The 14,008-nt window shown below is 42.0% G+C and overlaps 1 protein-coding gene across 10 annotated transcripts in view; it reads left to right on the forward strand.

Moving 5' to 3' along the window:
• The window catches only part of COLGALT2 (collagen beta(1-O)galactosyltransferase 2), a 147,916-nt gene that overhangs the window by 86,157 nt on the left and 47,751 nt on the right, over positions 1 to 14,008 (forward strand). For all 10 annotated transcript variants that reach the window (XM_060295498.1, XM_060295500.1, XM_060295508.1 and 7 more), the window contains one exon: positions 13,559 to 13,635. In XM_060295498.1, coding sequence (XP_060151481.1) covers positions 13,559 to 13,635 — 77 coding nt within the window. The remainder of the gene's footprint in view (positions 1 to 13,558; positions 13,636 to 14,008) is intronic.

Raw genomic sequence — 14,008 nt, forward strand, 5'->3', positions numbered from 1 at the left:
AGGATGAGAAGTTGAGTAGGAGATGGGGTTATGGTGGAAGAACTGTCCAGATCATGCAGAGCCTTGTGGCCACAATAAGGAATTTGGACTTTATTCTTTGGGTAACAGGATTCTATGTGGGTGGGGCAGGGAGAGTGGCATGATGTGACTTATGTATTTAGGTAAATCACTCAGGCTGGGGTGTGGATACTAGAGTGTAAAGGGACCAGTACATCTCTCCTGGTGAGAGATGATGGTGGTTGGAATGCAAATTGTAGTAGGAAGGTGATGAGAAGCAGGTGGATTTGGGATATATTTTGGGGGTTGAGCCAACAGGACATACAGAGACCTGGATGCAGCCCATGAAGGAAAGAAAGGAATCAGTAATGACTCCAGGATTTTGGCCTGGTATACCATTTAATGAAATGGGAATGGCTTTACAGGAAAAGACTTAGGGAGGGAAGTTGTGGTCATATAAGCTTAAGATAATTATTAGACATCTAAATTGAAAGGTTAGGAGATATTTGGATATATGAATCTGGAGTTCAGGGAAGAGACTCCAGTTGGAAACAGACATTTGAGAGTCATCAGCATTAAAAGGATATTTGAAGCCATGGAATAGTGTGAACTTGTTTTGTAGGAGAACGTAGAAAAGAAGAGGAGAGAGTGGAGGACAGATCCCTGGAGGACACAAACAGGCAGAAAGCTGGAAGGCAGAATTAAGAAGTGATTCAAAAAGGAACCAGATGCTGTTGAGAAGTGAAGTCAAATGAGGATACAGAACTGATCACTGGTTCTCTCAAGGTAGAGATCTGTGATGACCTTGATAAGAACCACGTCAGTGCAAACGATTGGAATAAAGCCCACTGGAGTGGGCTGAAGAGAGGGCCATGGGGAGATGAGAAAGTGGACTCTTGTTGGCACGGGAATAGAGAAGTAGGGTAGTGGCTGTAAGAGAGTGACAAATCAAGGGAGAGGTTGTTTGGTTTTGTCTTTTATGCTGTTTGTGGGGTTTTTTTAGGTAGGGTTTTAGCATGTTTGTATGCTGATGAGAAAAATCCAAAATACAGGGAGAATTTAATGATGCAGCAAAAAAGATAATTTAAGATCCTTGAGAAAACAAGTTCTAGATAGAACAGGGATGCTATCGCAGATGGGAAGGCAGCATGCGTAGGCAGAGATGCAGCTGGGTCTGTAGACTTGAGGTGGAAGGAAAAGGTAGGTCTAGTTTGGCTTTAAACATTTTCTCTATGACATATATAGTCCAGTCAACAGCTCAAGAGAGATGTTGAAGATTCCAGGAGCGAGAACAAGACATAAAATAGACCTCTCAGGGAATGGGAAAATAAATTTACTAGGGAAGTACAGCTGCATCATTTGGCAGTATCGAGTGCCAATTTGACATCTGTGGCTATAATTTTGAAGTGACTCAGTATACGCAGTTGTGTGAATTTCTTTCATAGTGTTCTTCTTGGTACTAAGAGGACAGTCAGGTTTAACTAGGATTGGGGTTTTGCCAAGCAAGATCAGTAAAGGGAATCAAGGGTCTTACAAGGGATGAACTATGAAGTCTAGGTTGGGTACTGGTGAGAGTGAGAACAAGAAGGGTGTGATGGATGCAGACATGGTAGTGGGTCACTGAGAGAATGATTGTTGGTTCTAGATTGTTGGTTGTTGGATGGATCACCATGTGGATGCTGAGGTTTGAAAGAACGATGGCAGGGACACTGAAACTGTGAGCCGGACGTTGGAGTCATCAGTGGCTGAGGGAACATGATTAGGAGGTACAGAGTGCTAAAATATGCTTCAAAGAAGCCAGGTTTTGAAGGATGAAAGAGAAACAGTTTGCAGTGAGTTGGGGGACATGAGAAAAATCAGTGTTCACTCTGACAGCTGAAAGGGAGGCAGTGTCTTCAAAGGAAAGCCAAGTTTTAGTCAAAACAAAAAGGCAAAGAGACATTAAGAAAAAGTGAAGGGACTGAAAATATCAGGGAGTTTATGAATTTCAGACTGGAGTTTCTGAGATCAGAGAAGAGTTTGGGCTGGGTGGAGATGGGATATAACAACAATGGCTAACACTTTTTTTTTTTAACATCTTTATTGGAGTGTAATTGCTTTACAATGGTGTGTTAGTTTCTGCTGTATAACAAAGTGAATCAGCTATACATATACATATATCCCCATATCTCCTCCCTCTTGCATCTCCCTCCCACCCTCCCTATCCCACCCCGCCTCTAGGTGGTCATAAAGCACCGAGCTGATCTCCCTGAGCTATGCAGCTGCTTCCCAGTAGCTATCTATTTTGCATTTGGTAGTGTATATATGCCCATGCCATCTCTCACTTCGTCCCAGCTTACCCTTTTCCCTCCCCGTGCCCTCAAGTCCATTCTGTACGTCTGCGTTTTTATTCCTGTCTGGCCCCTAGGTTCTTCAGAACCTTTTTTTTTTTTTTTTGAGATTCCGTATATATGTGTTAGCATACGGTATTTGTTTTTCTCTTTCTGACTTACTTCACTCGGTATGACAGTTTCTAGGTCCATCCACCTCACTACAAATAACTCAATTTCATTTCTTTTTATGGCTGAGTAATATTCCATTGTATATATGTGCCACATCTTCTTTATCCATTCATCTGTCGATGGACACTTAGGTTGCTTCCATGTCCTGGCTATTGTAAATAGAGCTGCAATGAACATTGTGGTACATGACTTTTTTATTTGTTTGTTTTTGCGGTACGCGGGCCTCTCACTGTTGTGGCCTCTCCCGTTGCGGAGCACAGGCTCCAGACGCGCAGGCTCAGCGGCCATGGCTCACGGACCTAGCCGCTTCACGGCATGTGGGATCTTCCTGGAACGGGGCACGAACCCGGGTCCCCTGCATCGGCAGGCGGACTCTCAACCACTGCACCACCAGGGAAGCCCCCCGACTGTTTGAATTAATGTTTTCTCAGGGTATATGCAGAGTAGTGGGATTGCTGAGTCGTGTGGTAGTTCTATTTTTAGTTTTTTAAGGAATCTCCATACTGTTCTCCTTAGTGGCTGTATCAATTTAAATTCCCACCAATAGTACAAGAGGGTTCCCTTTTCTCCATACCCTCTCCAGCATTTATTGTTTGTAGATTTTTTTTTTTTTTTTTTTTTTTGCGGTACGTGGGCCTCTCACTGTTGTGGCCTTTCCCGTTGCAGAGCACAGGCTCCAGATGCGCAGGCTCAGCGGCCATGGCTCACGGGCCCAGCCTCTTCACGGCATGTGGGATCTTCCTGGACTGGGGCACGAACCCGTGTCCCCTGCATCAGCAGGCAGACTCTCAACCACTGCGCCACCAGGGAAGTCCTGTTTGTAGATTTTTTGGTGATGGCCATTCTGACCACTGTGAGGTGATACCTCATTGGAGTTTTGAGTTTCATTTCTCTAATGATCAGTGATGTTGAGCATCCTTTCATGTGTTTGTTGGCAATCTGTATATCTTCTTTGGAGAAATGTCTCTTTAGGTCTTCTGCCCATTTTTGGACTGGTTTGTTTGTTTTTTAATATTGAGCTGCATGAGCTGCTTGTATATTTTGGAGATTAATCCTTTGTCAGTTGCTTCGTTTGCAAATATATTCTCCCATTCTGAGGGTTGTCTTTTCATCTTGTTTAGGGTTTCCTTTGCTATGCAAAAGCTTTTAGTTTCATTTTGCCCAACTTGTTTATTTTTGTTTTTATTTCCATTTGTCTAGGAGGTGGGGCAAAAAGGATCTTACTGTGATTTATGTCATAGAGTGTTCTTCCTATGTTTTCCTCTAAGAGTTTTATAGTGTCTGGCCTTACATTTAGGTCTTTAATCCATTTTGAGTTTATTTTTGTGTATGGTGTTAGGGAATGTTCTAATTTCATTCTTTTATATGTAGCTGTCCAGTTTTCCCAGCACCAGTTATTGAAGAGGCTGTCTTTTCTCCATTATATATTCTTGCCTCCTTTAACAAAGTTAAGGTGACCATATGTGAATGGGTTTATCTCTAGGTTTTCTATCCTGTTCCATTGATCTATATTTCTGTGTTTGTGCAAGTACCATACTGTCTTGATTACTGTAGCTTTGTAGTGTAGTCTGAAATCAGGGAGCCTGATTCCTGCAGCTTTGTTTTCCTTTCTCAAGATTGCTTTGGCTATTCAGGGTCTTTTGTGTTTCCATACAAAGTGAAATTTTTTGTTCTACTTCTGTGAAAAATGCCAGTGGTAGTTTGATAGGGATTGCATTGAATCTGTAGATTGCTTTGGGTAGTAGAGTCATTTTCACAATGTTGATTCTTCCAATTCAAGAACACAGTATAGTCTCCATCTGTTGGTATCATCTTTAATTTCTTTCATCAGTGTCTTATAGTTTTGTGCATACAGGTATTTTGTCTCCTTAGGTAGGTTTATACCTAGGTATTTTATTCTTTTTGTTGCAGTGGTAAATGGGAGTGTTTTCTTAATTTCTCTTTCAGAATTTTCATCATTAGTGTATAGGAATGCCAGAGATTTCTGTGCATTAATTTTGTATCCTGCTACTTTACCAAATCCATTGATTAGCTCTAGTAGTTTTCTGGTAGCATCTTTAGGATTCTGTATGTATAGCATCATGTCATCTGCAAACAGTGACAGTTTTACTTATTCTTTTCCGATCTGGAAATCTTTTATTTCTTTTTGCTGTGGCTAAAACTTCCAAAACTATGTTGAATAAGAGTGGTGAGAGTGGGCAACCTTGTCTTGTTCCTGATCTTAGTGGAAACGGTTTCAGTTTTTCACCATTGAGAACGATGTTGGCTGTGGGTTTGTCATATATGGCTTTATTATGTTGAGGTAAGTTCCCTCTATGCCTACTTTCTGCAGGGTTTTTTTTTTTTATCATAAATGAGTGTTGAATTTTGTCAAAAGCTTTTTCTGCATCTATTTAGATGATCATATGGTTTTTCTCCTTAAATTTGTTAATATGGTGTATCACATTGATTGATTTGCATATATTGAAGAATCCTTGCATTCCTGGGATAAACCCCACTTGGTCATGGTGTATGATCCTTTTAATGTGCTGTTGGATTCTGTTTGCTAGTATTTTGTTGAGGATTTTTGCATCTATGTTCCTCAGTGATATCGGCCTGTAGTTTTCTTTCTTGTCTGGTTTTGGTTTCAGGGTGATGGTGGCTTTGTACAATGAGTTTGGGAGTGTTCCTCCCTCTGCTATATTTTGGAAGAGTTTGAGAAGGATGGGTGTTAGCTCTTCTCTAAATGTGTGATAGAATTCACCTGTGAAGCCATCTGGTCCTGGGCTTTTGTTCGTTGGAAGATTTTTAATCACAGTCTGAATTTCAGTGCTTGTGATTGGTCTGTTTATATTTTCTATTTCTTCTTGGTTCAGTCTCGGAAGGTTGTGCTTTTCTAAGTATTTGTCCGTTTCTTCCAGGTTGTCCATTTCATTGGCATAGAGTTGCCTATAGTAATCTCTTATGATCCTTTGTATTTCTGCAGTGTCAGTTGTTACTTCTCCTTTTTCATTTCTAATTCTATTGATTGGTTGAATCAAAGTCTTCTCCCCTGTTTTCTTGATGAGTCTGGCTGATGGTTTATCAATTTTGTTTATCTTCTCAAAGAACCAGCTTTTAGTTTTATTGATGTTTGCTATTATTTCCTTCATTTCCTTTCCATTTATTTCTGATCTGATCTTTATGATTTGTTTCCTTCTGCTAACTTCGGGGGTTTTTTGTTCTTCTTTCTCTATTTGCTTTAGGTGTAAGGTTAGGTTGTTTATTTGAGATGTTTCTTGTTCTTGAGGTAGGATTGTATTCCTATAAAGTTCCCTCTTAGAACTTCTTTAGCTGCATCCCGTAGGTTTTGGGTCATCGTGTTTTCATTGTCATTTGTTTCTAGGTATTTTTTTGATTTCCTCTTTGATTTCTTCAGTGATCTCTTGGTTATTTAGCAGTGTATTGTTTAGCCTCCCTGTGTTTGTATTTTTTACAGATTTTTTCCTGTAATTGATATCTAGTCTTGTAGCGTTGTGGTCGGAAGAGATACTTGATACGATTTCAATTTTCTTAAATTTACCAAGGCTTGATTTGTGACCCAAGACGTGATCTATCCTGGAGAAGGTTCCATGAGCACTTGAGAAGAAAGTGTATTCTGTTGTTTTTCGATGGAATGTCCTATAAATATCAATTAAGTTCATCTTGTTTAATGTATAATTTAAAGCTTGTGCTTCCTTATTTATTTTCATTTTGGATGATCTGTCCATTGGTGAAAGTGGGGTTAAAGTCCCCTACTGTTATTGTGTTACTGTCAATTTCCCCTTTTATGGTTGTTAGCATTTGTGTTATGTATTGAGGTGCTCCTATGTTGGGTCCATAAACATTTACAATTGTTATATCTTCTTCTTGGATTGATCCCTTGATCATTATGTAGTGTCCCTCTTTGTCTCTTGTAATAGTCTTTATTTTAAAGTCTATTTTGTCTGATATGAGAATTGCTACTCCAGCTTTCTTTTGATTTCCACTTGCATGGAATATCTTTTTCCATCCCCTCACTTTCAGTCTGAATGTGTCCATAGGTCTAAAGTGGGTCTCTTGTAGACAGCATATATACATGTCTTGTTTTTGTATCCATTCAGCCAGTCTGTGTCTTTTGGATGGAGCATTTAATCCATTTACAGTTAAGGTAGTTATCGATATGTATGTTTCTATTACCATTTTCTTAATTGTTTTAGGTTTGTTATTGTAGGTCTTTTCCTTGTCTTGTGTTTCCTGCCTAGAGAAGTTCCTTTAGCATTTGTTGTAAAGCTGGTTTGGTGGTGCTGAATTCTCTTAGCCTTTGCTTGTCCGTAAAGATTTTAATTTCTCTGTTGAATCTGAATGAGATCCTTGCCAGGTAGAGTAATCTTGGTTGTAGGTTTTTCCCTTTCATCACTTTAAATATGTCCTGCCAGCCCCTTCTGGCTTGCAGAGTTTCTGCTGAAAGATCAGCTGTTAACGTTATGGAGATTCCCTTGTATGTTATTTGTTGTTTTTCCCTTGCTGCTTTTAATATTTTGTTTTTGTATTTAATTTTTGATAGTTTGATTAATATGTGTTTTGATGTGTTTCTCCTTGGATTTATCCTCTATGGGACTCTCTGTGCTTCCTGGACTTGACTATTTACTTTTCCATATTAGAGAAGTTTTCAACTATAATCTGTTCAAATATTTTCTTAGCCCCTTTCTTTTTCTCTTCTTCTTCTGGGACCCCTGTAAATCGAATGTTGGTGTGTTTAATGTTGTCCCAGAGGTCTCTGAGACTATCCTCAATTCTTCTCATTCTTTTTTCTTTATTCTGCTCTGTGGTAGTTATTTCCACTATTATATCTTCCAGGTCACTTATCTGTTCTTCTGCCTCAGGTTTTCTGCTATTGATCCCTTCTAGAGAATTTTTAATTTCATTTATTGTGTTGTTCATCATTGTTTGTTTGCTCTTTAGTTCCTCTAGGTCCTTATTAAACGTTTTTTGTATTTTCTCCATTCTATTTCCACGATTTTGGATCACCTTTACTATCATTACTCTGAATTCTTTTTCATGTAGACTGTGTATATCCTCTTCATTTGTTTGGTCTGGTGGGTTTTTACCTTGCTCCTTCAACTGCTATGTATTTCTCTGTCTTCTCATTTGCTTAACTTACTGTGTTTGGGGTCTCCTTTTCACAGGCTGCAGGTTCATAGTTCCTGTTGTTTTTGGTGGCTGTCCCCAGGGCTAAGGTTGGTTCAGTGGGCTGTGTTGGCTTCCTGATGGAGCAGACTGGTGCCTGTGTTCTGGCGGATGAGGCTGGATCTTGTCTTTCTGGTGGGCAGTACCGTGTCCAGTGGTGTGTTTTGGGGTGGCTCTGAACTTGTTATGATTTTAGGCAGCCTGTCTGCTAATGGGTGGGGTTGTGTTCCTGTCTTGCTAGTTGTTTGGCATGGGGTGTCCAGCACTGTAGCTTGCTGGTCATTGAGTGGAGCTGGGTCTTAGCATTGAGATGGAGATCTCTGTGAGAGCTCTCTCTGATTGATATTATGTGGGGCTGGTAGGTCTCTGGTGGACCAATGTCCTGAACTCGGCTCTCCCACCTAAGAGGCTCAGGCCTGACACCCAACCAGAGCACCAAGACTCTGTCAGCCACTCGGCTCAGTAGAAAAGGGAGAAAAAAAAAAGAAAGAAAGAAGAAAAAAATAAAAGAAAGTTATTACAATAAAAAAGAAATATTATTTAAAATTAAAAAGTAAAAATGTAATAATAAAAAAAAGATAGATGGAAAGAAGAGAGCAACCAAACCAGAAAACAAATCCACCAATGATAACAAGCACTAAAAATGATACAAAAAAAAAAAACCCCAAACTGGACAGACAGAATGCTAGGACAAATGGTAAAAGCAAAGCTGTACAGACAAAATCACACAAAGAAGCATACACATACACACTCACAAAAAGAGGAAAAGGAAAAAATATATTTAAAAAGGGTTTCCCTGGTGGCTCAGTGGTTGGGAGTCCGCCTGCCGATGCAGGGGACATGGGTTCGTGCCCCGATCCGGGAGGATCCCACATGCCGCGGAGCGGCTGGGCCCGTGAGCCATGGCCGCTGAGCCTGCGCGTCCGGAGCCTGTGCTCCGCAACGGGAGAGGCCACAACAGTGAGAGGCCCGCGTACCACAAAAAAAAAAACATATATATTTAAAAAAAAAGAAGAGAGCAACCAAATCAATAAACAAATCTACCAATGATAATAAGCTCTAAATACTAAACTAAGATAAACATAAAACCAGAAACAAATTAGATGCAGAAACCAAACCCCAAGTCTACAGTTGCTCCCAAAGTCCACCACCTCAATTTTGGGGTGATTTGTTTTCTATTCATGTATTCCACAGATGCAGGGTACATCAAGTTGATTGTGGAGATTTAATCCACTGCTCCTGAGGCTGCTGGGAGAGATTTCCCTTTCTCTTCTTTGTTCGCACAGCTCCTGGGGTTCAGCTTTGGATTCGGCCCTGCCTCTGCATGTAGGTCACCTGAGGGCATCTGTTCTTCGCTCAGAAAGGATGGGCTTAAAGTAGCAGCTGATCAGGGGGCTCTGGCTCACTCAGGCTGGGGGTAGGGAGGGGTACGGAATGCGGGGTGAGCCTGCAGCGGCAGAGGCTGGTGTGACGTTACAACAGCCTGAGGCGTGGCGTGTGTTCTCCCCGGGAACTTGTCCCTGGATCACGGGACCCTGGCAGTGGCGGGCTGCACAGTCTCCTGGGAGGGGAGGTGTAGATAGTGACCTGTGCTTGCACACAGGCTTCTTGGTGGCTGCAGCAGCAGCCTTAGCATTTCACGACTGTCTCTGGGGTCTGCGCTGATAGCCGCAGCTCGCGCCCATCTCTGGAGCTTGTGTAGGTGGTGTTCTGAATCTCCTCTCCTCGTGCACCCCGAAACAATGGTCTCTTGCCTCTTAGGCAGTTCCATACTTTTCCCCAGACTCCCTTCTGGCTAGCTGTGGCACACTAGCCCCCTTCAGGCTGTGTTCACACAGCCAACCCTAGTCCTCTCCCTGCGATCTGACCTCCGAAGTCCGAGCCTCAGCTCCCAGGCCACACCCGTCCTGGCGGGTGAGCAGACAAGCCTCTTGGGCTGGTGAGTGCCGGTCGGCCCTGATCCTCTGTGCAGGAATCTCTTCGCTTTGCCCTCTGCATCCCTGTTGCTGCGCTCTCCCCTGTGGCTCTGAAGCTTTCCCCCCGCCACCCCCCATCTCCGCCAGTGAAGGGGCTTCCTAGTGCGTGGAAACTGTTCCTCCTTCACAGCTCCCTCCTAGAGGTGCAGGTTGCATCCCTATTCTTTTGTCTCTGTTTATTCTTTTTTCTTTTGCCCTACCCAGGTATGTGGGGAGTTTCTTGCCTTTTTGGAAGTCCGAGGTCTTCTGCAAGCGTTCAGTAGGTGTTCTCTAGGAGTTGTTCCACATGTAGATGTATTTTTCATGTATTTGTGGGGAGGAAGGTGATCTCCGCATCTTACTCCTCTGCCATCTTGAAGGTCCTCCTGTCTGAAATGAGTCTTTTATGTTTATTTACCTATGTTTACATCTTCAGGACCCATGTAATATTTCTGGCATATAATACATGGTCAGTGTGCAAAAGTGGGGAAATTGGAGCCAAGGCACTTCCACTTCCCTCCAGGTGAGGAGAAAAGACCTCTCCAAGTTCCGGCTGTGGCTCCTGTGGCAGCTGGCGCGGCGGCACTGGCTAACACTTTTAAAAGCACTCTTCATGTACTTGCTCATTGAGTACATTAGGAGCTGTACGGAAAATTGGGAGATGAATGACAGGAGGCTAGATCTTGTAAAGGTGATAGTAGTAAATGGGTTGTGAGGCATGAGGAGATTGGTTGTGCAAATCAGAGCATGAGGCAATGGGAAATCTTAGGTACCTCTTCTCAGTGATGACATTTTGAGGCAACAGAATGTCATGTAAAGTTCATTAGGAATATTGGATCTGAAGTCAGATCTAAAACTGAGTTCCAGCTCTGCCAATCACTCACTATTTGACCTTGGCAAGACTACATCTGGGTTGGTCTCAATTTCTGTATCTATAAAAACAAACAATACCACCCCCCAAAAAAAAATAAAAGTGAAGATAAAATGACATGGTGATTATGAAATCAGTTAACAAATTGTAAAACACTTAAGTGCCAAGTGTGACTGTTATGGTCAAGAATAGAGCTGTGCCTAAGGAAGAAGGTTATTTTGGCGACAGTGTGCATAATCAGTTATAACGAGGCAAGACGAAGAGCATACAAGTGTTTGAAAAATATTAAAATGGCCCAAGCATGTGAGTGAGGGAGGACCTGAGCTAGGGTGGTGGCTGCAGCCATGGAAGAAGTCCAGGAGAAACTATAGACAAGTGTTAGGATTCGCTCCAAGCACAGTCCCTCCAATATATTTCTGGGCGTGACTGGGCTGGTACATTGTACACTGGATGGGTGTGCACCAGTGTAGACCCCAGAAAGAGCAACAAAGGAGCGAGGACTTACCTAACTGAGCTACTGTGAACCCAGCCCAGTTGCCCAAGGCCAACTTGATGCTAATGGCTACCAAGGTCTAGCTTTGGGGGTAGAGGAGAGTGGGGGTTAAGGGTTCAGGTGCAGGAGTTAGACCTAGGTTCAAATACCAGCTCTATGAGCTCTGTGATCTTGGGCATGTTATTTAAGTCTTTGTTTCCTTATCTGTAAAAATAGGGATACTCAGATCTATCCTGTGGTACATGTTATGAAGATTAAATAAATGTAATTACATACGTCAAGAGTGTAGCCCGGAGTGCAGTGAGTAGTAAGATCTCTATACCAATAGTTATTATTATTCCTAGATCTTGAAACTATCCTGGAGCCAATGAAGCACATCCCAATTGGTGGTACAGTGAGGGACATGTATGGAGAGGGATTCAAAGAGGAACTGAATTAATTATGAATGATGGAGTCAGAAATGATCCCAAACAAAAGCTGGGATGTACCTAATCTTCAAGTCTGATGTCAGCAAAGATGCATCCCTTCTCCCCACATAGTAAGCTTCTTAAGTCTAATTAATATCATCTCCTGTTTTTCCCTATGGCTTAGCTCTACCTTCAGCGACAAAACCCAGGCCTGTGTCTCATATTTCTGCTCAACGGTGGTTTTCAGGACCAGCCACTTGTGGCTTTTGGGGGGATACTTGTCGTGTGAACACAATGACTACCCATGTTTGATGGAAGCAAAGTGGCTAAAAGCAGACTCTTTGGCTGAACTGTTAAAGCCAGGCAGCCCATGTGAGTGCCGAACAGAGACCAACAGGGTGGAAAGGGTAACCCGAAATATACCCCCCTCCCAAGTCTAAGGCCCCATGAGAGAGGGCCAGACAGCTCTTCAAACAACATGAACAGGAAGGAGTTGGTATGTTAAGATTTTTTCTCGTAAAAACCTAACACTGTACATGGTGACCCCACAATCAACATTTGTTGATTTTAAAAGAAATTAATGGAGTGGGGTGGAGCAGGGAGGACCAAAATATTCTGGGTTGGTGAGGGAAACAGAAACACACACACTGTGTGCTCATAGAAATGTGACGGTTAGGATCAAGATTGAAATAATAAGACCAACTCTTGTGTTTGGCTTAGGAAACCTGTTTCACTACTTTCTATGGTTTCACATCATTTGATCATAAGTGAAACTGGATGTCGTGGTTTCTCTTTAATATACCAGTGGAGGGTAAGTTAAACAAATAATACCCTTTGGACAGGATCTCAATCAGGACAGGTGATGTTATGCTGGAATATCAAAGAATGCTGAAATCTCGTGGGCTTCATACAACAATGGCTCGTTTCTTGTAATGCAAAGTCTACAGTGGTCCTCGTATGTTTCCTGGGCAGCTGTCCTCCACATGTTGGCACATCATTCTAGGCTGCTTCAATGTTTTGGCTTCTCCATATCAACATAGGCTGCTAAGATCATTGAGGTGGGGCTGGGGCAGGGGTGGGAGGAGGGTTTGGAGAGTTGAGTGGCAGCAACTCATGTGGCCATGACTAACCTGAAGGTGGAAAAGCCCCTCTCATATGCCTGAAATAGAGGGGAATGGATACTGGTGAACAGTAGCAATGGCCATCAACTATAGTTCTTCAAACAACCCAGTTACCAGCTCTCACTTAACATTTTCCTTGTATTATGTCTTCAAGGAAAACCAAGTGAGTACTTTGAGTTTGTGAAATACTAAAATTTTCAAGACCTTCTCAGGTTCTTTAATCAATATTACTTTCAACCTTTAAAATATATAGTTTATAAAGAAAGCTTTTTTAGAGTATTAAATAAATAAAACTTTTATTACTTGAGATGCAACACCCCTCCCATCTGGAAACTTCCTTGTTAGCCCTGTACCAAGTTCTGGGATGTGGGCTGGGCCTTGGAGGTGAGTTTGCGTTAAAATAAAGGACCTTTTGAGTACCTGTAGCTAAACCTGCCTGGATGGGATCTTAAAATAAAATAGTCCCAGAGTTTTGCAATCTTAAACATATAGAAAAAAAGCATTCTTTAGAAAACAGTCCAGCCTATTTCTGAGCTCTTTCATCATGGGCCACTGTGAGTAGTAGCTAGGAGTTATTGAGCATTTACCGTGTTCATCTACTGTGGCTAATGCTTTGCATGTAGGTCTCATTTAAATTTTATAACTCTAAGAGATACACTTTTATTATCCTGATTTTACACACAAAGAAACAGGCTTAGAGAGGTCACCTATTTGCTCCAGACCTTCCTAGACCAAAGTTTGGACCCAGGTCATCTGACTTTAGAGCCCTCACCCTAAATCATTACCCTAGACTACCTTTCAAATGCTCTTAAAATAGCTCTTGAGGGAAATGGAGCAAATACTGCAGTCTGCATATAAACAGGTGCTCTCAAAACCAGTGTTGTGACCATCTGGGGTTCTTATATAGCCACTCAGTCCTAGAAAACTGCAGTTATCCCCTGCCCTGAACATGCAGGCTGTGTTTCTAGAGGTCAGACCTGTGGTTGGAATGCTGTTCTCTGAGCTTCTCACTAACAAAGCACTCTGTGTGTTTCTCGTGTCTTCCAGTTGACCATCCTCCAATGGAACCTTCCCAGTTCGTCTCAGTTGTCCCTAAATATCCAGACAAGATGGGATTCAATGAGGTAGGAAAGGTGTCTGTGTGTATGTGCACGTGCACCTGTGCACCTGTGTACGTCATGCTTATATGTTTGTATCAGAACACAAGTCTGACACATGTCTGGGAGCCAGCCAGACCAGCTTGGCTGCTGAAAAGAAACCAAGGTCTTGGAAAAGGTTCTCAGTTTTTGTTGTGCCTCAGTTCACTTATCTTAAAAAAGGAGCATCATGGTAAAAGTAAATTAATGATTGAGTCAGAAAGATGTTACTATTTAGTCATGAAAGTGATATTTTCTAGGAGCAGATATTGCCATATTTTATCAAGCTTCAAGGGTAAGGTAAGGAAGATATATATTTTAGGTATTGGAGGACTTTAACTTTATTCTGAGTAAGTGGAAA

This window comes from Globicephala melas, chromosome 1, assembly GCF_963455315.2.
Source record: "Globicephala melas chromosome 1, mGloMel1.2, whole genome shotgun sequence".
Classification (NCBI taxonomy): domain Eukaryota; kingdom Metazoa; phylum Chordata; class Mammalia; order Artiodactyla; family Delphinidae; genus Globicephala; species Globicephala melas.